This window comes from Botryllus schlosseri, chromosome 15 (assembly GCF_051294905.1).
Source record: "Botryllus schlosseri isolate E-star chromosome 15, Bs_hap1, whole genome shotgun sequence".
Classification (NCBI taxonomy): Eukaryota; Metazoa; Chordata; class Ascidiacea; order Stolidobranchia; family Styelidae; genus Botryllus; species Botryllus schlosseri.
The window spans coordinates 8,734,140-8,761,228 of NC_137250.1; the positions used below are offsets into that span (position 1 = coordinate 8,734,140).

A 27,089-nucleotide genomic window follows, 5' to 3' on the forward strand; every position below is an offset into this window, starting at 1 on the left:
GTCTGCTAAATCAGGTCTAACGTTAAAAAAGTCAAAGTCCACTTTTTCACATTAGGACACGTCGTGGGCTGCTAGGTAGGCTATAATAGGTCATTGCTAGACTGCGAAACGGTAGTTTCAAACGTTATGGGGGGCCATACTTACTGTGATGAAATATTTGATATAGGCGACGATGCGGAGTGAACGGAACCACGCAACCCGGTATCTAAATTATGTTCAGCGATACCTTAGTTAAAACATATTTATCACTCCAGATCTACTGTGCGCGAAGCGCAACGAAAATTATGGGTATTACATGACTTTTATGAAAATTAAATGTTGGTACTGCGTGAAAACAGCCCCGACACTCCTTAGGTTATCTTTGTTACTGGGGGATTAAACTACTTTTACTTGACAAACTGAAAATAGCGAAAAGTAAGTAAGTAGCTCACAAAATATTACGAAGTAGAAGTAGAAGTAGCGAAAAAATATGTACTTGAGTAAGTACCAGAAGTAGAGGAAAACTACTTGAGTACTTCGAAAAAGTAGAAGTACTTTGTTACTGACCACCTCTGGAAAAATGGCCTTTGTTTTAACGAAATTGTCTCTATAGACATGAAATTCTCCCATTTTGTCGTCCGCTGTAGAGTAAATTATTGCATGGAAAATTACACAGATTAGATTACCGGCCTTTCGCTCTAATTGGACAACATGAAATATCTAGTAGCCCAAGTCTGCAATTGAGGCACGGTTGTTTGTATATGGTATTTTCACTTCTACGTAAGAACATCTTCTTGGAGGAATAGAACTTCAATATACAATTGAATAGTATTTTCATATTGAAATAAACCCGAATATTTTCGGCTGACACTCGTCAGGGGTAATCGTCAGCAACTAGTAGAGAAGTCAAAAGAACGTCGTATATCAACAATCGTATCACAAAATATGACGTCACCAGCTCAAGATTGATGCGGAGCAATCAAAGGCCATAAATTCTGCAATTGGCAAACACTTGTTGGATAATCCCGCCTGTGCAAAAAATTATCGAGACGACAGATTTCGCATATTCGGAAAGGGTCGCTCACACTTTCATTTGTATGCCTTGGAGTCGACTTTTATCAAAATATACCAGTCAAGGCTGTGTCAACAAAAAGAGTTCGTGCATCATCTAAAAATAGTGCATTGAACGCTCTAGTATTCGACATTTCATGCTGGTGACGTCATATTTTGTGATACAATTGTTGATATAAAATGTTCTTTTCAATTCTCTACTAGTTGCTGACGACTACCCCTGACGAGTGTCAGCCGAAATATTTGGGTTCATTTCAATATGAATATACTATTCAATTATACATCGGAGTATATCCGGCGATTGCACTTTTGTATTTCGAAGATGGCTGGGAAATTGGGCGATAAGAACTGCAACACTTAATGGCAGGCGTAGTTTTGACCAAGAGATTCAACTAAACGTTGATACTGGACGTTAAATGCGACCGTGCCGGTCAGCTGAGATCTTTGCACGCACCTTCTTAATTGAACGTTATGAATTCGGAACTCATCTGTCCCCTATGAATGAAACCCGTTGGGAAGGTTGACCGAGGTATCTGTGCAGCTACGTGGTGACGCTCCGCTCTGCAGTTGTTCCTGCGCGTGTCTCGAACTTGCAATCTTCTAAATCCGTGCCCGGCTCTCGCGGGACTGCCGGCGTCAATGCGCCTATCATGAACGTGCGTTTAGGGCTTCGTGTCATATATGGTCATGGCATTTTCTGCGATCGGTTAAAAGGGAACCGTGCGGAAACGCCGTCTCATAGGTACAAGACTCATCGTCTAGGTCAGTATTTTACTGTAAGAGTAGAAAACTGCGCAAGGTGTTCTAATCTTTGTATCATATAATAATAATAATAATATATTATGGATATATAACATCGTTTGGGTAAAAAGGATTACAATGACAGTATATGTGGAGTGACGAACGCATTGAAATAACATTGAAGAGAATGTAAATGGGACGTTCAAGCTTAATGAGGCTAACTGTATTTCCTACTGCTTGTTATAATCACATCTGATTTGAATTAACTCCGTGCTGTTTGGTTGTTGAAATGTGTTATATAATTTGGATCTAACTTATGCCGCTTCATCCTTTGAAGTGATGTACTGTCAAACATTGTAGGACACAGTCCCGCGAACGTGGATATGTGATTTGAGTGATTCAAGCGAACGGACAATGGATATCAATATTTGGCTCTATGTAGATATCGTTACACCTATATCTATGAGATATTGAAGTCAAATGAATCTAAACAGGAGGGCGAACTAGAGGGGGCCTAGGTGACTCGGTTTTGATGACTATGTTATATCGAGCCTCCCGTCTACACCATGCTACTACATCACATTTCGCTAATTTACATTTTTGTTATGTAGCCTATATGTTATTGATTTGACATATAATTATTCTTTCTCTCTCCAGCAATGATGATTTGTATAAGGAATTATATATCGTTTTTATGTATGTTTGTTTGTATTGTGAGTCGCTGAATATAGATATCAACTACCGAGTTACTGCGGAACCAGGCGTTCTGATGGCGACTGCGTCGAGGCCTGCTATTTATACCAACACTTATAGTCGTCTTTTGTACAGGTTTGCCTCTTAATTGGAATTGAAAAAGGTTGACAAGAAGTTGTCAACTATGGCTCCGTTTCCCTCGAAGGAAAGCGCCAAGGGTGGGTTGAATTTTATATTGATATTCATTCTTAGTCACAGCTTGAAAACTTGTACGCGGGTACTGGTTATCAAAATCCATCTTTCTGTATGCATTTATTTTCAGGTGAATGCGGCCCGAATGATGATCCTATGCCATTTTTGGCTCCAAGTGAAAAGGAGAAGCTCTCGTTCGCCAATCAGTCCTACGACAGTAAAAAGAATGTTTGGGTTCCGGACAAGAAAGAAGGTTTCGTCAAAGGCGTCGTTGAATCATCAGCCGACGGCAAAGTCACCGTTAAAGCCAAGGGAACGGTGTGTGCCTTGATATCCTATAATATACATCTTTCGAATATTGGTTGGAAATCAATTTCCTTTCAGAGTGCCACATTCAAAGAGGATGATGTTCAACAAATGAACCCTCCCAAATTCGAACAGGCCAGCGATATGGCCAACATGACATTTCTGAATGAGGCCACCGTCTTGTACAATCTCAGATCGAGATACGCCAGTATGAGGATTTATGTAAGTTGTGCAGTTGCCGTAGCCTAAAAAGAATCTATGACTGAAAATGCTTGGCATTGCCACTGTTGTCTTATCCGTGCACAGCGTTTCTTAACTTGTTTTAATATCGTAACCCCTTGAATATGCCCGCTATCGTGGATCCTTGATATTGCGAGCAAATATCCCTTGGGACCTCTGCGTTTCGCGCAGCTGCGTATTGCGCAGATCCGTCCCAGCTGTTTGCCACTTAGGGTTGAAGAACATTGCAAATACGTAACATTACCAGTGTACTGCATTGGTAACAATGTTATGGTCACTGTGACGTCATACATGGAATCAATTCAGTAATTAGGTTCGCCATGTCGTCGAAGGTCGCAGGCGTGCATCACTATTACAGTGATATGCGATTTTGGAGTTTTATTTCTTCAATTTATATGCTATAGTGCTAAACATCCAAATTAACACGCAGAGCACAGCACATTTGTTCGCGAGCTGCTCATCGCAGCATTTCCTCCGGATATCATCACGCAACCTACTGGAATATCAAAACGCGAAACTGTAGTACTAGAGCTAGAAATAACGACCTTTAAAACCCCGCTTCTAACTAATTAAAACACAGCTAACTAGATTCCTTGTCAGAATTGGCTCAGCTCAAAATAACGGGCTTTCGAGTTTGAAATGGGAGGTGCTTCGACCCGAAAAACCCACCTCCAGGCTACGCCACTGTTAGTTGTGTAGACTCTGAGCTGACAATGGCTGCAAGAACATCACACAACAGTACACGGCTATCACGGTTCACGCTAAAAGACGATGTGTGTTTTCTAATTGTTCGGCAACTAATTTTTGCGCAACCAGTACCGGAACTAGAACTACTCAAAAACAAGTAGTCAGTTGACTGTCAGCTAACTAGATTGTTAGTTTTTACAAGTCTTACCACAGTCTTTTCACCATTCTCTTTCACTTTCGACAGACCTATTCCGGTCTATTCTGCGTGTGCGTGAATCCGTACAAATGGCTCCCGGTGTACGGTGCCAGGGTTGTGGGTATGTTCCGCGGGAAAAAGAGGAACGAAGTACCACCTCATTTGTTTTGCGTCGCCGACAACGCGTACCACGACATGTTGTTGGATCGAGAGAACCAGTCTATTTTAATTACGTGAGTACGAAGGCTCCGGCTCATTTTGGAGCCATATAACCTTGATATTTGTGGTTGTGTGAGGCCTAGTGTCTGTGTTGCACACATTTTGATCGGTATCTTAACAGCGAAGATTGGTATCTCAAATAAAATGGCAGTACATATCGTATCCATGAGTAATGAGAGCGGCATACCCTGAACGTAATTTGAAGAGGTGTCCAAAACAGTTCGCATCAAAGTGATGTCACAGATGTATATTATGATGTGATTACGAAAACTACGTTTCGATATTCCATTCCAAAATTGGGTGACAAACATTTCAATAAATCACATTATCACTTTGAAATCACACTATTGATATAACGTCACATTGTTTTGGAATGTAATTCTATGGACAAAAAGCTATCCTTGCCAATCACGAAAAACATTTGGTGTAACCGCGCCGTCGTAACTGATCGTATCGTAACGCAGTGGTGAATCGGGAGCCGGAAAGACCGAGAACACGAAGAAGGTCATTCAATATTTCGCCAACATCGCCGCCAGTCAGAAGCAAGACGCGGCCGCGGAGAAGAAGGGAAATCTCGAGGACCAAATCGTGCAGACCAACCCGGTGCTGGAAGCCTGGGGTAACGCCAAGACGATTCGTAACAACAACTCTTCCCGTTTCGTGAGTATACCAGTATTACTCTGGTTAGAAACATACCATAGCGATAATTTAGAGTGGTATATTTGAACTGACTTATTGGTCGGGGGTTAGGTATTTAATGGCGTAACTTCATGGATGCATTGTGACACAGTTTAAGCATATAACGTCACAATTATCAGATCGAAACTGTCTGTATTTGAGGTCTTTTGCTCTCCGTGGCCACGCACCTGAAATATAGCCCTGATAAATTCCAAGAATATCACATTTTTATGATATAACCAGAGGTGGTCACTGGTCAGTAACGAAGTAATTCTACTTTTTGTGAAGTTCTCAAGTAGTTTTCCCCTACTTGGCTACTTACTCAAGTAGATCTAATTTCCCGCTACTTCTACTTCGCAATATTTCGTGATCTACTTACTTACTATTCGCTATTTTCAGTTTGTCAAGTAGAAGTAGTTTAATCCGCCAATCGGAAAGATAGCCAGAGGAATTTCGGGGTTGTTTTCAAGGAGTATCAATATTTAATTTTCATAAAAGTTGAGTAAAGTCCAGAATTTTCGTCCCACGATGCGGATGAATGCTTATGCTGCAGAAACTTTATACCTCCTGGGATGCATCAATCTGAATCAAGCTTTGCACCTTTCGCACAGCTCAATTTGCAGCTTTTGACAGTTTATGCGAACGAATTACGATCGTTTTCATATCTACTTACTTGAGTAGATTTAAAGTCAGTCAATTTTACTTCTACTTCAAGTAGTTTTAGGCTGCTTTTAAAAGGACTACTTCTACTCGTACTTGAGTAGATTTTTGCGTCGTTACTTCTACTTGAGTGGCTTTCTTGAATACTTTGACCACCTCTGGATATAACTTAATGCAATACCTGCAATACGTGAGATTACTCTCCGACGAAGAACTGGACTGATTGTCAAAACACGATAGTGTAGGTATACGCATAGCGCTAATATCGGCATGTGCTCCTTCAGGGTAAATTCATTCGTATCCACTTCGGAACAACCGGAAAACTGTCTGGTGGTGACATCGAATCTTACCTTCTCGAAAAGTCCAGAGTCATCTTCCAGCTGTCCGCCGAAAGAAGTTATCACATTTTCTACCAGGTAAGACGGTGAGCGTATTCTTGCGCGCTCACAAGCCCATGCGATTTCACAAACAAAATGAGACGGTCGAAAAATTACGATGTGAACTGTCGACGTGCAGATGCTGTCAAGCAAGAAGCCCGAACTTCTCGATCAATTGTGCGTAACCGACAATGCCGCAGACTACAGATACGTCAGCAATGGTGTATTGACCGTGGACAACATGGACGACACTCTGGAATTCGGCTACACCGACGTAAGTCTAAGACTGAATTGATATGCTGGACAGGGTTGGTCAGTAAAGAACCACTCCCATTTGTTCCAGTGATCAGTTAGAGTTCACCTACTCAAGTGATCACGATTCAGACTACTTCCATTTCTCCTGAACAGTTATCCAGACAAAACTACCTACCGTTTACAATTTGCTTTTTGTAAAGTAGAGAGTAATTTTGGGATATGCATTCATCCCTCTTACGAGTGAAATTACCGTAACAACTGGACGAAAGAGCCCCTGTACCGTGGTAGCTGAATATAGTTGCGGAAATTGCGCCTAATGCGCCTATTCGTAGCGTATACGCACCCTGCAATTTTGAATTTGTCTCCCTTCGATTAAATGCTGAAGCTGTGCGAACCCTCGATTAAATCTACTTTTTGAAAGTACTTACGTTAGCACTTTTAAGGCCTTTATTCGCTACTTCCACTGACTTTTCTTGGAGATGGCCAACTTCAACTTGTAACGGAGTAGAATTTTGTTATACCACCTACTTAATTACCTTTGAGAACTTCATTTTCGACATGACTCTGAAAAAGCTACTTCCGATTTTAATTCAGTAGTATTGAGTACGAAACGTTATTACTTGGATTCATTTACAGGAAGCCTTCGATATCCTTGGTTTCACGGCCAGCGAAAAATTCGAATCGTACAAGATCACTTGCGGCTGCATGCTTTTCGGTAACATGGTCTACAAGCAGAGACCGCGCGAAGAGCAGGCAGAGGTCGAGAATGTAGACGGTAAGTGATATCTTGAATGTTTTCCGGAGATGGGACGTCTGTTTTTCGGAGATTTTAAGTAGGTATCGTGTACTTTGGCCACCCAATCCTTTGCTTATGATTTCGACTCTTTCTGCGTTTACTGCGATGGCTTTTGAAACGTGGCTGCTTCTTTTTTATTTTTTATTTTGAAAAGTGCAATGTGGCTTTAGGGCTCGCGTACCCTGGTACCGAAATATTTTGAACTTATCAGTATCTTTGGGATGCCGCACTAATCACTACTTCCGCACTTGTAATTCAGCATAATGTACGGCGTTAGTTTCAATTTTTGACTTATACTTGAAACACCATTTCAACGTATTTCTAATCACTACTGATGCTTGTAATTGAGCAGAACTTTACTGCATTAGTTATAGGCTTATTTCTACTTGAGTTATCTATAGAATGTCTCACTAATCACTACTTCAATGGAGCTTGTAATACAATTTACATCTACTTGGTAATTTCGATGACTACATTGATCATATGTGGTGAATTTATCATTCTCAATGCGTGACTCCACTGAATTTTACTACAACGTGCGGTCCCAACAAATTCGCATGTTGCCGCATAACGATAGCATTTATGCAGCTAGTTAATCAAGCAGTTATTATAAGCATTATCATACGCGAAAGCGATGCCGCTGCAATCATTTGATGATATCGGATTGTGATACCAATTTTCATGAATTTACTATGATACAATTCAGCTTTTCATCACTTAAATATATCATTTAGTCGCCGACAAAGTTGCGCATTTGTTCGGAATCAACTCCAACGAGCTCTGCAAATCCATCACTCGTCCGCGTGTCAAGGTCGGGAACGAATACGTCCAAAAAGGTCAAACCCAGGATCAGGTATGTTACGAGCTATAGCTTTTGAGACGGCCGTATTTTGATGCATCTTTCATTTCAGTGTTACTACGGTACCGGCGCTCTGTCTAAAGCCGTGTACGACCGCTACTTCAAGTGGCTGGTGATGAGGTTGAACGAAACGCTGGACACCAAACTGCCGCGAAACTACTTTATCGGTGTCTTGGATATTGCCGGGTTTGAGATCTTTGACGTAAGTCGGCGCTCCTGGATTTTTTACCTTTGATGTAGTCAAAATGAGACTTTTAATTACACTTACATGATTTCGATGGTGAATCTATTTTCGGAGTTGTTTGCCTGACGCTAGCGGATGGTCTACACCAGTGATTCCCAACCTGTGGTACGCGAATGTCTTCCAGGTGGTACGCGAGTAGATTCTGTTTTCTTTCGACCGAAGGTAGCTATTAGTTAAGGTGGGGTTGAACACAAAAATTGTTCTCCAATAAACTTCAGGCTTAGCATGGCCTCCTCGTACTAGACTCTAGCTTCTCACGCTATTCCCAAGGTGCTAATTTTCCCTTCTACGTGGGAACGAGAGCAAGGATTTTTATCTCTGATGACCATCAAGTCGAAGAAACGAAACCGAGTAGTTGCGCCCATGCAGGACTTTCGATGCGCTGTGAGCAAACTTATGCCCCGCATCGACCAGCTAGTGCAGTGGTTCTCAAACTGGGGGGGTGGTGAAAACATCTGAAGGGTGGCGCGAAGCTGCAGCCAACTGAATATTTTTCGCGCTTCGCGCGATTTACCCTTATCACATTATTTTTGCTCTGTATGTAGTTCTAATTGCATATTTGAGAATTATTTTATCAACTGTCATAACCTTCCATGCCATCTAATTATTCGTTGGGATTGCTAGCAGTCTGGTTGCATTTTGTGATACGACGGTAAAGGGGCGCGAAATTTTTCACTATCATAAACGGGGGCGTGTCTATAAAAGTTTGAGAACCGCTGAGCTATTGGAAAATTAGGTAATGCAGCCATCGCATAAAAACAATTGACGTTTGTTGTTAGCTGTTATTTTATTATGTTGTTCTTCTTGTGACTGGTGGTGAAAAAACAATTTCATGCAACCCATTAACCCTGGCTGATAATTCCTAGTTTATTAGTATTTGCTATTTCGCCTCGCATAGGTCAACTACGTCGTTATGACGTCATAAATGACGGAAACATTTTTGACTGCCTTCAGCCCGCGTAACTTATGTAGGTGTTACGCGAGCACTGCATATCACCTCGAAATGGTACGTGGGTGCAAAAAGGTTGGGAATCACTGGTCTAGACCGATGGATTGAGTTATAGGCGATAAAAACACATTGTCAATCAATTGGCAGTGTTATTTTGGGTTGTGAATGCATTGGTAGAAAATAGGTGTAGACCTACTGTACAGTCTACATGTATTTATAAAATATACTTTGTAGCGAATAATTTATAGGTAAACTGCACTTTCTGGTAAATGGTTTTGCCTTCACACCCATCCCAATGGATGAAACCGAATGAAATACACCAATTCTTATGGAGATATATCCTGGGGTGCTGTGGATTCAGTTCACGTATACGAACCTTTACATACTTAATTTCTTTTTTCAGGCACAATATTTTTAAATTTCTGCCAACAATGAATGTCGAGAAATGTCATAAACATATATTATTCTCAATAAATTTACAGGAATATTGGTGTCGGAGTGGTGGGTATATTAAGAAAATATTAGTAGTCGGAGTCGGTATATTGAAAATGTCTAGAGTCGTAGTTGGCGTCGGTAGTAATGAGAACCCTGAACAGACTCCACAACCTATATACAGTGTGTTCCCTTATAATTAACTGAGCTTCATGAATCACGCGAATGTATCCTTATGAATAGTTTCTTTTGCGTTTCAGTTCAACAGTTTCGAGCAGCTCTGCATCAATTTCACCAACGAGAAGCTTCAGCAATTCTTCAACCACCACATGTTCGTGCTGGAGCAGGAAGAGTACAAGAAGGAAGGTATTGAATGGGAGTTCATCGACTTCGGTATGGATCTTCAAGCCTGCATCGACTTATTGGAAAAGGTACCTGCGGATGATAACATACGTGTCGGATAATACAATTGAGTCACGTTAATGATCACATCAACGTAATTACTTCGCTGTAGTAATGGGAAGTCACAATCACAGTGATTCATATAGATGTATGATGTAGGGAGGGTCTAATACAGGTTATTTCTCTTGCTATAACTTTAATCATCACTCATTCGCATTGTATAAAATAGGGAAATTTGTGGATTTTTATAATCATGTCGACTTTTGATTTTTGCATTCGCTGATTTTCGCGCTATGGCCTTTACGAATTTGACGATTTTATTTGTCTTACAGCCGATGGGTATTTTCTCTGTCCTCGAGGAAGAGTCGATCGTGCCGAAAGCTACCGACACTACATTTAAGAACAAACTGTACACCGGACACGAGAAGAAATCGAAGGCGTTCTTGAAGCCGAAACCAGGCAGAAAGAGCAATGCCGATTTCACCGTTGCTCACTACGCCGGATTGGTAAGAGATTGGCTGAGCTTGTCAAGCGTAACATGATGTAAATTCGTACCGTAGGTTGACTACAATGTTACTGGTTGGCTTGAAAAGAACAAGGATCCTTTGAACGAGAGCGTGCTTGGGCTGTTCCGCAAATCCACCAGCAAATTGATGGCTGGACTCTTCCCTGAAGACGCCCCAGACAGTAAGCGCGGGTTATATTTCTTTACCGGAGTGACATCATCTCATCTCACTTTTATACTACTGTATGTTAATTCGTTGATTTGTTGTATCAATTATATTCGTATACCGAGACGTACCCGGGATATCGTACAAGACGAATCAGCCTCGTGCATTCTGTACATTGCATATCGCCACGTCATTGTGACGTCTGCGTTGAGTGTAGCGTAGTGTAGGTGTTAGTATTATGCGAAGACAATCTACAATTCTAATAAATGTTGCATCACCGATCACCGCCGTATTTTACACCACTAGGGTTACCATATTTTGGGAATCTGAAAAGAGGGCACTTTCAGAATTTTCAGACTTACAATACTGCAGTAAAATCCTGAAAAAAATTGTCCCGACTTCGCGGTCGGTCGAGTAAGAAAAAGCTCATTTTTCTGGTTGAAGTCCCGAAAAACCCGTCGGACCGTTACTTGACCGCTGATTTCCTATATCTCAGTCCAATTTCCACGTACATTTAACCAACATCTCAAAAAACAGGACATTTAGGCTTCCTCCGAGGACACTTTTAAAAAAAATCAAAAAAGAGTAATATGGTAACCCTAGATAACACGACACGGAGTAGACATATAGTGAAATATGTAGCTGCCGAACTTACTCATACAGCAATCATAAATACAGAAATGGTCAGCAGTATATGTTGTTCAAATATAACTCTTATTTTCAAATTCCTGCAGTTATTTGATAAAAATTGCCAGGTCGGCTAAGAAAACGTTGCACACCAGAATTGGCTCCATTCCAACTAATAAATGTGAAGCTATAGGAGTTTGAAGTTTATTTTTTCAAATTGTACTGCCTGCCACATAAAAGCGTAGAGTTGTCTACAAAAACGATGCGAAACAAGTTTGACACAATTCCAGCCCGTAGAAGCGAAGTGATTTGAGTTTATATTAATAATTCTGGGATTAGGCTACCCATCGTCGATCCATAATTTTCAACTGCAATAACTTCGCATATGCCGGTTGGAAGCGAGCAAAAATTGTTCTGAATCTTTATTTTAGACAACTTACCAATCTCATGGGGTGTCGACAGTATAATTTTATTTTTGTAAATAAACAAACATATTCAAAACTTTTAAGCTCCTATAGTTTCATATCTTCTAATTGGAATTGAGTCAAATTTGATGTGCGACGTTTTTTAGCCAACATAACATTTTTCTCAGATAGCCGCAAAGGTTTGAAAAATAAATCTTTGAACAGCCCTAGTGGTCAGTTACAAAGTACTTCGACTGTTATTATTATTATTACAATCATGCTCATCAATCGAATAATTATCGCAACAATCTTTTTCGGGGTGAGTATTCGATGCGTTTCCGGACTGCGGGAACGCTATTGTGATTCCGTGTTTGGCATAACCGAATACTAACTTTGCTGCATAACTCTAGGTAACGCTTCTTTATCAGCTGGTGGCAAGAAAAGAAAGAAGAAGGGTGGCAGCTTCCAGACTGTCTCTGCCTTGTACAGAGAACAGCTGAACAAGCTGATGACCAACCTTCGCAACACGAAGCCCCACTTCGTGCGCTGTCTCATTCCCAACGAGATGAAACAGTGCGGCACGATGGACGCCGCCCTTGTTCTCGGTCAGCTGAGATGCAACGGTGTGCTGGAGGGCATCCGTATCTGCCGTAAAGGATTCCCGAACAGAATGCAGTATCCCGAGTTCAAGCAACGGTACGATTGTTATCAGACGCGTGTTTTTTCTAGGACTGTCGGTGAAAAAGTACCTCTGCTTTTGCTGGCTATTTACGTTGGTTTTATTTACTTTACTGCTTACTTAAAGGGGTGGTGTTAATATAATACTTCCATTTTTACTTCGTATCTGTTACGGTCAGACTACTTAGTTATAGGTTATCCATTATGTCAAGCATTTGATTGGAAAGCTACTCCAAGTTGCCCGACTCCTTCGTAACTTTTCATTTTATCGTAATGTTGTCGTGTTTTGAAATCATGAGATTATATATCAACTAAACTGAAAGTATGGAGAGTCGCGTTTCGAAAGATTTGCATGACTTGTACGAGTGAAGTTCGCATAACAGCCTGGTGATGTCGCACATGCATCGCGAAAACAAAATATAATCTCGAAATATAGGAAAAATTGGTATGAAAATAGCATATATTTTTGTTCCAATTCATTCGGCGGTAATCGCTAAGAAGCTTATGTAATCCCGAAATTCTTTCCATCCTCTACACCTGATTATCTGGCCGCAGTTTAGGCCCATAACCGGCCTTTCCCAATCATTCCAAACGGGAATATCTGGGATATGCATTTTGACGTGCTCATTCCGTGGACAGGTACCAAATTCTGGCGGCCAAGAAAGTGGCCGGAATCGTAGACAGCAAGAAAGCGACCGAAATCATTCTGTCCCACATCGAACTTGACACTGCCATGTACAAGATTGGTCACACCAAGGTACGAATTTTTGTAAAAGCAGGAAATTTTGCTCCGGAAATCAGACTGAGACATCAAGATTTTGTTGTGTGTTTTTGTATTTAGCAATTCTAATCTAGTTTGGAAAATACAGTGTATAGGTGAAATTGTAATTCCAATCTAATTCGGAAAATCTGAAATTCTTTGGTGGTCCAACTCTGCTGTGACTACGGTGACTGTTCAGCGGTATTACGCGCTCGATAATGATCTATGACTTTCATCAGGTGTTCTTCAAAGCCGGTATTCTGGCCGACCTCGAAGACAAGCGCGACGAAGTATTGGCCGTTATCGTAACCGGCATTCAAGCGCGCGCGAGAGGTAAACTCATGAGAATCGAATTCCAAAAGATGCTCCATCGAAGGTAAGTTGTCCCGCTGACGCCGCCAATGTCGCGTTACCAATGTCGACTCGCCTTACAGACGCGCGTGCGCCGTCATTCAACGGAACATCAAGAAATTCTTGCAGTTCCGCGATTGGGAATGGTGGAGACTGTACACCAAGGTAACATTTACTTAAATGTGGTCACAGTATCCGGAGTTGCCATTGGAATTTGAACTGATTGCGTAAAGTCATACTCAATTACCAGTAGAAATAGCGAATTCCAGAACGTGTCAAAATTACTTCAAGTGTAAGTAAAAATGAAAGGTCAATAAAATACTCAAGCAGGCAGTCTCAATAACAATATTTGGTGGAGGGATCGCATACTTTTAGCAGTAAATCGCAGATGGCTTCATTCGAAATTGCCAGATGCGTGTTGGCGACTAACGCAAAAAGAATAATGGCACTACAAATAGGGGTGATATTCGAACGTATATTCAGTTACTGTGTGTCCGGGGCCTATTTCGTCAGGTTATTAGACAATTCTTCTTATAAAAGGGGTGCAAAGATATCCCTGAACTACTTTTTTCTTTTCAAAATCAAAAAGTGCAAGAATATAAGTAATTGTGCCTAAAACCTGTAGAAATGAAAGTTTTCCAGGGCAAGTAATTGCGTAATTCGAAAAAGTGGAAGTTATTCGTCACTGTCACCTGTGCGTTTGCTTTGGTTCCCTGGCCAACCGTACGATTATCTAAATCTGTGCTGCCCACGTACAGGTCAAGCCTCTGTTGAACGTCGTCAGAGTTGAAGACGAGCTGAAGGCGAAAGACGATGAAATCGCGGAGTTGAAAGATAAATTCCAGAAGGAGGAGATTTTGAGGAAAGAATACGAAGAGAAGAGCGTCCACTTGCTAGCCGAAAAGAACGATTTGACGCTCCAACTGCAAGCGGTACGTTATTGGGCATATAACAGAGCAACTGATAACTATATGCTATTTCGATCAATGCGATATTGAGTCTATTTAGACAACTTACAATTCTCGAAGTCGAATAATTCTTATTTTGGTGATCTTCTATTGATCAAGGGATAATATACATTACAATCTTCAATCTTGATTTAAATCATGCAACTTCTGATCGCGTACGAATACCGAGGCGGTCACCGTCTCGATATCTGATGCAATAACATCCGGGACTCCCTTGTAACATCGGTATGCTGTATATCCAAAATCGCGCACCTCTTTCCTATCCAGCGTGCACTAGGGGTGGGGCATGGATGCAATATCACGTTCAAGTCAATATTAAGTGAGGATTCAGTCGTTCTACTAATGAAGTTGCATGGAAATTAAAGATTAACCCTAGTCCCGCCCCTGACTAATTGCGAATTTTCTTTTTAGGAGCAAGAAAATGTGGCCGATCTCGAAGAGCGCAACGAGCAGCTCGTGAAAGCCAAACAGAGTCTCGAAGGACAGGTTCGAAGCATTCGATGTTATATCAGTACTCGAACAATAATAATAATATCACCCCATCATTTCCACGACACAGGTCGCAGATCTATCCGAGAGAGTCGAAGAGGAGGAAGCCACCAACGAGAAGCTATCCGCCGAAAAGAGAAAGCTCGACAAACAGTGCGAAGAACTCAAACACGACGTTGAAGACCTCGAGAGCAACGTGACTCGCTTGGAGAAAGACAAGCAGGTGAGCGTTGTTTTTCTCGATTGTTTAAAGCGCGCCGCATTCAGTTACCCGCGCTTTTCAGGGTCTCGAGTTGAAATTGAGAAATCTCAACGCCGACGTCGAGCAGCGCGATCAAAACATCGAACGCCTGCACAAGGAGAAGAAACAACTCGAGAATGTCAACCAACAGACACTCGAGGACCTCCAGGCCATGGAAGACAAGGCCAACCACCTCGGAAAGCTGAAGATCAAACTGGAGCAACAGATCGAAGACGTATGTTTCGCAGTTGCGAGAATTGTTCTGAAAAATTACACTTAGTCAATTTCACTCGAAAATGAACAGTAATCGTTAGGAAACTGTCCGTTTCTTTCAAATTTGTAGATAAAACTACGCAAAACTCTACTTTTTCACTCCAAAAATGAACCGTATTCGTTAGGAAACGTCGCATTTGTAAGCAATTCTTTACACCAATTACGGATTCTTTGTGTCATCAACCACCGTCCTAACGCTCAAGGTCCATGTACTTCTGTCTTTGAAAAAATACTCCGAGTCGTTTTGACTCCTTCGTCTCTTCTAATATTAACGCAATCTTGCGGTGCTTTGAAATGGTGAAATCATTAATAGACGTAACTGAGCTAAACTGAATTGAACCATTAGGTGGAAGACCAACTCGAACAAGAACGCAGAGCTCGCGCCGACCTCGATAAATCGAAGAGGAAGCTCGAAAACGATCTCCACAATGCCAACGACACGATCATGGAGCTCGAAAAAGACAAAGCTTCGTTGGAAGACTCCATCAGAAAGTCAGTCGACATTCTCCCGCCTTGCATTAGTATCGGTTTGGGGGCTAAAACTGTGTTTTCTTATCATTCACAGGAAGGACTTCGAACTGAACCAAGTTAATTCTCGACTCGAAGATGAATCCAACATGGTTTCGCAGCTTCAAAGAAAGATCAAAGAACTCCAGGTATCAAAATAAACTGTAGTACCTGATCAGGAGAGAAGGTCCACGTAGTTACGTATGCTATTCTGGTAAAGGTAGAAGTAGCTATCTACAAGTAAATAAAGAGAAGGCATTCTATCCCATAGTTTTGCCTAAAAACTGAAAACAGTTAAGTTCAAGTAATGTAGACGTAGCAACTTGGGTAAGTAGTGCGGGTACTGGTGCAAGTAAGTAGTGCAACCTACTTCAGTGTCGAAAAATAGTAAGTTGCTGTTGACCTCGGTTAAATCAACTAATCATAGGTAGGCGAGAGACAGTCAAAATATATTAATAATAATTTAGGTTTGCCCTCGCTTATGATATATTATCTCGTTTTTTTCGCAGGGTCGCATCGAAGATCTTGAGAGCGAGCTTGAACAAGAGAGAGGAGCCCGTAGCAAGATCGAGCGCGCTCGCGGCGAGTTGCAACGCGAACTGGAACAACTCAGCGAGCAACTCGAAGAAGCTGGCGGTGCCACTGTCGCTCAGGTTTCTACCACACGGCTCTCTTTTCCCTACCCTTGTCGGTAACCAACGGTGTCACATATAGATCGAATTGAACAAACGCCGCGAAGCTGACTACTTGAAACTCCGTCGCGAGTATGAGGAATCGGCGATGCAGAGCGAAGCGTCGCTGTCGACTTTGAAGAAGAAGCACGCCGACATGTTGAACGAAATGACTGATCAGGTAGAGGCCAAATGACTTGGAATATATTAAAATACGACCCTGACCAGTGACCTGCCGTGGTGCATTTTATCGAAATGATTCGTTTTGCGTTTGCAAGTGAGACGAAAGGGATGCTATCAGGAGCGAGAATTGTTTTCATTGGGCGTAAACCCTAAAGCATGGAAATTTGCTGCTTACATATCGACTATTTGGGGCTTATGTCGATGTTGGCTATCAATTTGTATGCATATTATAAGTCAGGATGTATGCACGCACGCGATTTTTTGAAGAAGATCATATAAAATGGATGTTATGAGCGTGAAAATTACCGTGAAACGATATCGACCGGTTATTAGCGTTTCGGAATAAAGAAGGCTATCTTCCTAACTACAGTTCTCATTGCCACGCGAATTCAAACGTGACCTTTTCCGTAGATCGAAAATCTGTCTCGTGTCAAGAGCAAGATCGACAAGGAAAGAGCTCAACTTCGCATTGAAGTTGACGACCTCTCCAGTCAGTTGGAAGAAGTTACCAAACTCAAGGTATGTCGAGCTCTATACGTAGTGAAATGTGAAAAGCAACTAAATCGTTTCAATGCAGAGCCGAGCTGAATCCAACTCCAGATCGTTGGAGGATATCGTCACCGATTCCAAAGTGCGCATCGAAGAGCACATCCGCACTATCAACGAATTCACGATTACGAAATCCAAGCTTGCCAACGAGAACATGGATTTGGCTCACCAACTCGAAGAAGCTGAAAATAAGGTGGCTTAGCCACTTTTGATTCTTCAACTTCGATATAATTAGTTCATATTCAATACAGGTCAACGGCCTGAGCCGCTTCAAATCGAACTTGACAAGCCAGTGCGAAGAGCTCAAGAGATTGGTTGAGGAAGAATCGAAGGTATAGTCCCGAATATCTAGCACTAATTCGAAAATAACTGATAAGGCGTGAAAGAAGCTACTTAATTTGGGTGACTGATCTGGTAAGCCTACAGACAAACTGTTCCGCGAATTTTAACAGAGCCGCCACGTGCTCTGATTAACGCGCCAAATGAAACGAGAGAATGACGCCTTCTACTAACAATATTTGAAAATGAGAGAAGCACACTTTTTTGTCGACGAACTTGCCGCTATAGCGAACAATACTGTAATTTACTATGTACTTTGCGAAGATATATAATATAATATCTCAATCCCAGAGGAAGCCGTCTTAGAAATCTTATACGAACTTACGCCGGTATCACCAAACATTCATTTCCAGTCCAAGCAATCCCTTTCCCACGCTCTCCAAGCCGCTCGTCACGACCTCGACCTGATGCGCGAGCAAGTTGAAGAAGAACAAGAAGGCAAAGCCGAGCTCCAACGCGCCCTGTCCAAGGCCAACGCCGAAGTGGCTAACTGGAGAACCAAGTACGAGACCGACGCGATCCAGCGCACGGAAGAACTGGAGGAGGCCAAGTAAGATAACAGAATAGCGAAGGACGTTATGGAAGGTGTACATTTAAAAATGTGATCTGTCAGGAAAAAACTGGCCATCCGTCTGCAAGAAGCCGAAGAGCAAACGGAAAATGCTCTTGCCAAGTGCGCAAGCCTTGAAAAGACGAAGATCCGTCTCACCAATGAAATGGAGGACTTGACCATCGATCTTGAGAGGGTGAGTTATCCGTATCAATTGCGTCAAATCGGAGTGGGTCAAAGTCAAGTTGTTAGGCTACTCATGTACCAGTAGAAGTAGCGTTTCGTTCTACTGAAGTGAAGTTAGAAGGAACGATTTACAAGACATGTCTTAACTATTTCAAGTGGAAGACGAAGATGAAGGTCTGCAAAGTTCCCAAATACTTACCCTCAAAAAATAGATTTGGCTGAGGGATCGCACACATTTATCAGTTAATCGGAGGTTTCTACTTACGAAATTACGAAATGCAAAGAGATACTTCGTTACTGACCACTTCTGTAAATCACTGGGAGGAATTAGTGGAGATCCTTACTATGCCAAAAATGTTCGTTCGATGATTGGAGGATGATTATTTCTGATCTTATATGTTACATGTAATTACTGAGGCGATCTCGTGACTTCATTTGTTCATTCACAGGCTAACGCCACTATCGTGATCTTGGACAAGAGACAGCGCGACTTCGACAAGGAGATCTCCTCCTGGAAGATGCGCGTTGAGGAGCTTCAAGCCGAACTGGACTCCTCCCAGCGCGAGTGCCGAAACTACTCCACCGAAATCTACAAGCTCAAGTCGTCCTGCGAGGAGATGTACGAGCAGATCGAAATCGTGAGGCGGGAAAACAAGACCCTTTCCGGTGCGTGAACTATGCTTTTACTATCGCATTGATGAAATGAGCGTATCGTAAGCCGAGGAAATCGATCACCGTATTGAATGCACAGTACAACCAGTCGCATATCTATAAGGCAAAATAAATAATAAATTGTTAAAATCCGCAGACTATGATTATGATTATAAAAGACTCCCTCACCTCCTTGCTCAAAAACCATGATATTAAAATATAGGGAATGAAAATAAAATATAAAATCTCAAAATTGAACATTATGACGTCATACATGTTTATTACGTCAAAATAAATAGTTGGTAGCAAAAAACTTCCTTCCCCAAATTTTCATTGCGGACCCCCTCCATCTGTGGCTTTCCCCCCCAAATTTGCAACCATTACGATATCCATGGTATTTACATCGAAATGAATTCGTGACGCCACGCCATTGGTAAGAAAACTTCGTCCGAAGACACTCTTGGAGGTACAGAACTTCAATATGCAATTGATTAATATATTAATATTGAAATATACCCGAACCGTGGCTTCTGCCCCCAATTTTCCAACTGTTACGTCACATGTTCGTTACATCAAAATGAGTTCGTGGCGTCACTTCATTGCTAAGAAAACTTCGTCCGAAGGCACTCTTAGAGGTGCAGAACTTCAATATTCAATTAAGTAATATTGATTTTGAAATAAACGCGAACTTGGTTCGGTTTATTAGCAATTTTATCAGTTCAATACAGCACAAAAAATGCGATACAATGAAAAGTAGGAAGACATTGAAACGACTTGGAGTAGTCTTAGGAATCAGACACCCACTTGGTCCCTCAAACTTTCATCCTCGCCATACTTGTCCATGTGTGGATTTTTTCCGTCAAATTACTAACTCTAAAATTCTGTTCAGATGAAATCGGCGATTTGACCGACCAGTTGGGCGCCGGTGGACGCACACTCCACGAGTCCGAGAAAGCCAGAAAGAAGGCCGAGCTGGAATGCGATGAGCTACGAACCGCTTTGGAGGAAGCTGAAGGCGCTCTCGAAATCGAAGAGGTCGGTCGCCATGTCCTGATAACGACGGGTATAGGATCTCGTTAACGCCCATTTTCCGACGCAGGGCAAAGTGCTGCGTTTGCAATTGGAACTCACTCAGGTGAAGGCGGACATCGACCGCAGACTGCAAGAGAAGGATGAAGAATTCGACAGCACACGGTGCGTGATTTAGTCTTATTTAATAATATCCCGATGTTTGTTTTACACAGAGGAAGTCAGTAACGAAGTAAATAAGCTTTTTTGGAGTGCTCAGATATCTGTTGCCTACTCGCACTACTTACTCACGTGTTTCTATTTTTAGACTACTTTCAGTTCTACTCAACGTGTTTTTGCGCAAAACTAGTTACTTTCTACACTTTTAGTGGGTGCAGTAGTTGCAATCACCGAGTTGCAGAGTCCTTATCTCCATCCTTTAATAGCCAGAGGTGGTCAAAGTATTGGCCATTGGTACTCCAGCAGACATCGATGTAACGATGTGAATTTCTGCTCCAAGTATGTAAAAAATCGAGTATTCTAGGCGTAACAGTTTTGTCAAGAACTGAAAACCGTGGATTAGAAGTCATCAGAAATGGCAACCGCTTTAGGAAGAAGTACAGGCATGTCAGCCCGCTTGAATACTTTTAATATGTGGAAATACTCTTTTAGTGACCACCTCTTGTAATAGAATCATGCGTAAGGAAAATCGATGCAACATAGAACATTTGAAGCGTGAAATTCCTAATGTACCTCAACGTAACAGGAAAAATCACGCCCGCGCCATCGAATCCATGCAAGCCAGCTTGGACGCCGAGATCAAGGCCCGCACCGACGCGATGCGCGCCAAGAAGAAGTACGAGGCGCAAGTCAACGACTTGGAAATGCAACTCGATCAATCCAACCGCAATCTCGCCGAACAGCTCAAACTCGTCCGCAAACTGCAAGCCGTCATCAAGGCACGGATATATAACAAGTAATTCCCAGCTTGCATTCTAACCTAAATCTTTATCCCGCGCAGGAAATGCAAGATCAGATGGATGAGGATCAACGCATCCACGAAGAGCTTCGCGAGCAATACTCTCACCAAGAGAGAAAGTTGAACATACTCATCTCCGAATTGGAGGAAGTGCGATCGTCCCTTGAATCTAACGAGCGTGCACGTAAGTTTGCCTTTCACCTACAGATTTTATATCGTCACGTCCGACAAGAATCGTGATATTACAGATTTAAGATCTGTTTTTCGCACCAGTTAGCAATGAGAAAGCATTGGTTTATGTCATTACTATGTCGTTAATTATCTTGATAATCAATTTCGTCCTGTACGGTTTTTTAACGATTTCTATTTGTGTGCTGAACATCGTAGGAATTAGTAAGCTATTTTTCTGATTTAGTGGAATTAACCATCAGTATCACTAAGTATACGAGTATTCCGAATTCTTTACTCAATTACGAGTAGATTTAGCTATTTTAAAGACGTTTCGACATCAATAACTTAGTAAGTACCTCAAGTAAACCAAAGCGACTTGAGTTATCTGAATTGTAGTACTCCACCTCTGGTATTTTGAATATATTTTCCGTAAATCGCCATCCATCTATAAATTACGATGCGTGTGTACTGCGTAGCATGCACAGTTGAACAGTTGAATGATTCTATAATATTGCAGAATTAAGACGTCACAACATTCTTCACTTACAATAACTGCTTCGAAAATACTAAGAAACTCATATCGTTAAGCGGTGGTATGATATTGACGATTTGACTATCCATGCAGGCAAGATCGCCGAGCACGAACTGCTCGAGATCACCGAACGCGTCAACATGGTGTCTGCGCAGAACTCTGCTCTTTCGAGCGCCAAGAGGAAGCTCGAGACCGAGAACGAGCAGATTCGCGGAGAACTGGAGGAATCTTTGGCAGAGGGAAGAAACGCAGACGAACGCGCCAAAAAAGCCGTTGGAGATGTAATTTGCGTTCCGTACATTCGTATGAGTATAAGCAGAGGCTGTAAAAGTAGGAAGCATATCGAAGCAGCGAGTCCTATGGGAAGGCAAATGTGCTTCAAGTAGAAGTAGAAAATGAATGGTCTTAAAGCCCACAGTTTAGTAGTTTTAAATACTAGATTGGTTCGAAGCTTCTCATTCGAAGCTGCAAGACGATCTTCGCGTCTAAAATGACTATAATGACTTTAGAAATAGATAGAATCTTCGAAATAGATTCAGTTACCGTGATCTATATATAGCTACGCAAATACGGCCTCTAAAATCAAATAGCCAGTATGCGACTAGAGGCAAATTTATGTATATTATATTGTCCTATCTATTGTAAGTGACCCAAGCAGTGCAAACTCACAACTGTCTATTTTCTTTCCGAAGGCCGCGCGCATGGCTGAAGAATTGCGACAAGAGCAACAGCATGTTATTTCTGTTGAAAGAATCAAGAAGAACCTTGAGGTCCAGGTCCACGAGATATCGGTGAGTTTGAGTCGAATCATAGTCTCGTGATGGCTATTTTCATATTCGTTACGCTGCTATTGTAATATCCATATTGTGCAATGTGAATATATGCTTTTTGCCATGCGTCGTCTTATTTGAACTGATGCATATTTCACACAGCACGCACCACTCCAGACCACTATTCCATTTTTAAATAAATATCATGCAATTAGTTTTACCGAGATACCCAACAGAGAATGATGTTATTTGATCAAACGCAATAATTTTGGTACTTGGCCGTATGACGAATAAGAAATAGTAACTCCTTCTTTCTGGTGGCGCTGGTAAAGAGGTATAGCGGTCTCGAAATTTGTACCAGCCGCATGTTAGTTTTAACGGGATATTTGTTCATAAGGTGTCTTGTAGATGAATTTGAAATTCATAATATATTAAACAATTTAATTAAGATAGTGTATTTATCGGTCAACTGTTCTGCATTAACAACAATATTCATGTCGTCATTTGTTCCACTGCACAGTGTACAGTACTTTATAAAACTACTTATCAATTTCGTATACCATCGCTCTACCATCGTGTTGTTAATTAGATCAAACTGGACGAAGCTGAGGCGAACGCACTGAAAGGCGGCCGTAAAGCTCTCGCGGCTTTGCAAATGCGCGTCAAAGACTTGGAAGGCGAACTGGACGGAGAACAAAGACGCCACGGCGAAACCACTAAGAACATGCGCAAGATGGACCGTCGTCTCAAAGAATTGGCGTTCCAGGTAAAGTCATTGAACCGGAAATGTGTCGTCATAATTACATTTTTTCACGCTTAAATTTTCTCGGTTAGGCCGACGAAGACCAGAAGAACCAGGCTCGCATGCAGGAACTCGTTGAAAAACTGCAGGCTAAACTGAAGCAGTACAAGAAGATGACCGAAGAAGCGGTATGTGCAATGTATCTAATATTTCACCAGACATCAGATTTCACACGTACTCCCATTCACAAGAATTTACCTTTGAGACAAATCCGTCCCTGCCTTTTCGTGATGCTCTCAAGTATTATTGGAATCCTTCCAAGAAAATTACGGAGGCAGTTGTGATGAAAGTAATTACTCATGCTACACACGTAGAAGAGATAGACCTACATTATAAAATCCCAGCCAAGTGCCAGGAAACCTAATCATTTCAATCACAGACCAAATTTACTTCAAAAACGTTCAGCGCATGGTTTAATCAATGCTTGAGCAAGCAGCTGTTGGAATTAATTTAGAATGCTGCAGCACTTTAGCATCAAAGTTGCTCGTTATACACTGGATCAGTGCTTTTCAACCTGTGTGACGGTTCGCACTGGTGCGAATGAAAAAAATTGCAGTGCGAATGACGAAGGTGGTGCGAATAGTGCGAATGAAAATCCAGATCAAGTGCGAATGACGGAGGTGGTGCGAATGGTGCGAATGAAAATCCGGATCAAGGGCGAATGAAAATCATGAATAGGCTAGTTGTTTACTTTTCTGACGTGGAATAATTCAAATAAACCTAATGGGAAATTTAGGATCCGTGTAACATATTTGTAGTTGCGACACAATTGTAAAAGCTTAATACGACGCACCACTAATCGTAGCTCTCACAATTCCCGCACTACAATTATTACGTAACCAAAAGCCTGGTTTGGAAGCTGTTGCAGTTGCAGAGTAAAGATCTCTACAATCTCTATAGTGGCAGACATACAATATATAAGCCCATCTGTGCCTGCGACAGGCTGGAAATATGACGTCAAATTGACTTTCCGCTTTCTTTCGCTAAACAATCATCAGATTTTCGTAATAGCTGTTCGATAGCCCGAGGCACGAGGATGGTAGTAAATACCATCATTAAAGACTCACATTTGCAAGTTACTGTAACGCAGATTTTTACCCCACCAAGGTAAATTTTGGGTCGACACAGTGCCAGAGCTATCTGGTAATATGTATGTAATAATTATGGAATTTATTGCAAAAAATCTTGCGATCGTTTTTACATATCCAAGATCACTGTATTGGGTACCGTAGCCAATAAGCAAGACACGCATTAAATATGGCTTCATCATAAGAATTCATGATACGATTTGTCTGACACTGTTTTTTCTGGAAACATGGTCGAAAACCGTTAAGATGAACTAGTGTAGGGGTGTGCAACGAGCAAGTTCAGGCCTATGAGACTCATTCATTTCGATGCCAACCCCTTCTGCGTTGGGGAACACGAAGACGTAACGTTTTGGCGAACAAACCGCTGGTAAAATGCGGTGCCAAAAATATAAGCGGCGAAAAAACCTTGGTCTAAAAATTACCGATGCTGGATGGTCAAACTTTCGAGATGGATTGGATATGCTCCGTCGTCGGCACGGAATAAACAGTACGGTTCTTGTAATCTGAGTAGCAGTAGACAGTAGTACAACTGCGATACGCAGATGAATTCAATTCGTCAGACATGTTCTGTGGAGCTGTGTTGGGTAGAATTGTGGTGTGCGGGTTCTGTATGTCATACATGCCCGTAAAATCGTAGCATACAACTGTAATAACAAAAATAAATTCCTTTCATGGGTGAGGCTCGGCTCGCGAGATGTCACAAAAACTCAGATTTTTGTGGTAGTCTAAAAGCTGCTTTATCGTTATTAAACTGTCATTCTTTAGTTCTTTTATTCTTTAGTTAGATTGACCTAAAGAGTAAAGCACACAGTATCGTGAGTTATTTGCTCTTCTCGTAAACTCGCGAGACAAAAGTTGGAGCAACGTATCATCAGGTAGCGAGCTCTAATGCGCCTACTCTCCTTGATCGTTTTGCACTTTATGTTCCAAAGACATAAGGCAGAAGCCTCAACACAAACATGTGGGTTTTTCATCCTATGGACAAACTAGAGCCTCGCGGGACCTTTGTGTCAGCTCTCAAAACGATTTCTGCCAGCAAGTATTTTTCACTCGCGAAAATACGCTGTATTTTGGATCGAAGTGCAGAACAGATTTTAAGACCTATTGCCATCCAAGCACTAGCAGACGTTCTTGTACAAATTCCCAACAACATTGTTTTGCCGAGAAGGGTTTTAGTGAAAAAATCTAAAGTAAACGAGCGAAAAGAGTTGCCTTTTGAATGAGACACTTGATAGCTTAAGCTACATAGCACATCTGCACATCTGAACAAAATATTGTTAAGTAGGCCTATCTTCATCTTCTCTTTGTATAACACTTTTCGATTAGTTGGTGCGAATGAAATTTATTTTGCAAAAAAAGTGCGAACGGAGCTCAAAAAGGTTGAAAAGCACTGCACTGGATGATTATGATTAGTGTAGAAAGGGTAATGGTGCTGCGATATTTCACTATCGTAACTGAAAAGGCGCAGCTCATTTCAGCGACTATGTCAATTTTTTAGTCTTCTAAACTTCCTACTCGACAAGGGTCTAAATAAGAGAGAGAGCCTTCTTTAGTAATAAAAAAAAAACGTAGACGTAGGTATACTTTCAACACATCACCTCTGTGAGTACTATCAACTGATACAATGATACATCCATTTTATGTATTTCCATTTCACTTACGGGATTGTATATCTGCACACTTACAGGAAGAACAAGCCAACATGAATCTGGCCAAATACCGCAAGGCGACTCACGATTTGGAAGAAGCCGAAGAACGTGCGGATATCAGTGAATCTGCGTTGAGTAAAGTTCGTTCAAAATCCAGATTCGTGGTAAGTCTAGTTATCATTAAAAAATTCGTAGAGTATGCGTAGGCCTACTGTAGATTTTATAAACTAATACATTCAAGAAAATGAAGAGAAAATTACAGCAACGGGATTCAACGCAGTTTTCGAAGACGCGAAATGCATCGTTGAATTTAGTCCACTGTTTCATTACAGAGCGGAGCTACAAGCGGCTCAGGCGGATCAGGCGGTTCCTATTCCTATACCGTTTCGAGAAAAGTCGTAACGTCGTCATCGCAACATCAATCATAAACGATGTTCCTTCCTTATTTCGCCTGGATATCTCATTTCACTTGCCTGTGCACACATTATTTATCAATGGACTTGAACATCGCACCCACATCTCCTTATCTATCTCGTTACTTTGCGCTCTCTTGCGTCAGCTCCTCTTTCCTTTTCTCCGCCCTTTCATAATCCTCTTCTCTCTCTTCTCTTTCCTATTTCTCTCGCTGAACTCACTTCTTACTGTCATGCTATCCCCCTCAATCGATGCCTCTGTCTCTATCTTCTATCCTTACTTCTAACTTCCTCTTCCAAATATTCTCTATCGTCCAATGCGATGCCATATTACAGTATTCATGCCTCCACGTTTAGTCGTTAATCATGCGAACTTGAAAAGTGTCTTTGGACACGCTATACACTATATAGTGCACTAGAGTCTTGTGATGTTCGATTGTAATTGCAAGAAAGGTATTATAGAATTCACCTGCGTGTTTGTCTGGAGTCTTGACCATTCGGTTAGGTTGTCTTACCGCTATGAGTTGAATCTACATAATTTGTCTATACGAGCGTTGTGACAGCTTCGACCTCGTCATACGAGCTCGTCAATGATTACAAGTT

The 27,089-nt window shown here is 41.6% G+C and overlaps 2 protein-coding genes across 3 annotated transcripts in view; one reads left to right on the plus strand and one right to left on the minus strand.

Moving 5' to 3' along the window:
• The window catches only part of LOC145456866 (uncharacterized), a 215,922-nt gene that overhangs the window by 43,094 nt on the left and 145,739 nt on the right, over positions 1-27,089 (minus strand). The gene's annotated exons all lie outside the window — the stretch shown is intronic.
• LOC145457264 (uncharacterized) lies at positions 1,741-26,954 on the plus strand. 2 transcript variants are annotated; one of them, XM_080335453.1, is made up of 42 exons: positions 1,741-1,812; positions 2,620-2,702; positions 2,807-2,994; positions 3,061-3,204; positions 4,154-4,338; positions 4,789-4,984; positions 5,947-6,078; positions 6,179-6,313; positions 6,931-7,069; positions 7,825-7,943; positions 8,002-8,151; positions 9,835-10,005; positions 10,309-10,482; positions 10,537-10,663; positions 12,089-12,374; positions 12,996-13,113; positions 13,356-13,492; positions 13,551-13,632; positions 14,226-14,399; positions 14,847-14,921; positions 14,995-15,147; positions 15,209-15,400; positions 15,785-15,930; positions 16,004-16,094; positions 16,455-16,598; positions 16,660-16,797; positions 17,211-17,318; positions 17,377-17,541; positions 17,600-17,680; positions 18,041-18,237; positions 18,301-18,433; positions 18,873-19,089; positions 19,964-20,109; positions 20,174-20,268; positions 20,849-21,041; positions 21,104-21,245; positions 21,858-22,045; positions 22,457-22,555; positions 23,124-23,300; positions 23,369-23,464; positions 26,112-26,237; positions 26,406-26,954. In XM_080335453.1, the coding sequence occupies exons 2-42, from the start codon at positions 2,669-2,671 to the stop codon at positions 26,499-26,501; spliced, it is 5,889 nt and encodes a 1,962-aa protein (XP_080191579.1). In that variant the 5' UTR covers positions 1,741-1,812; positions 2,620-2,668; the 3' UTR covers positions 26,502-26,954. The 2 variants fall into 2 exon arrangements, with proteins under 2 accessions (XP_080191579.1, XP_080191580.1); XM_080335454.1 differs by having other exon boundaries at positions 12,107-12,374.

Excerpts from the sequence above, each read along its gene's own strand:
- LOC145457264 (XM_080335453.1), top strand. The coding sequence starts at position 2,669 with ATGGCTCCGTTTCCCTCGAAGGAAAGCGCCAAGG. Across the intron at positions 4,339-4,788 it reads AACCAGTCTATTTTAATTAC|TGGTGAATCGGGAGCCGGAA; the intron begins GTGAGTACGAAG and ends ATCGTAACGCAG. Across the intron at positions 21,246-21,857 it reads TGAATCTAACGAGCGTGCAC|GCAAGATCGCCGAGCACGAA; the intron begins GTAAGTTTGCCT and ends CTATCCATGCAG.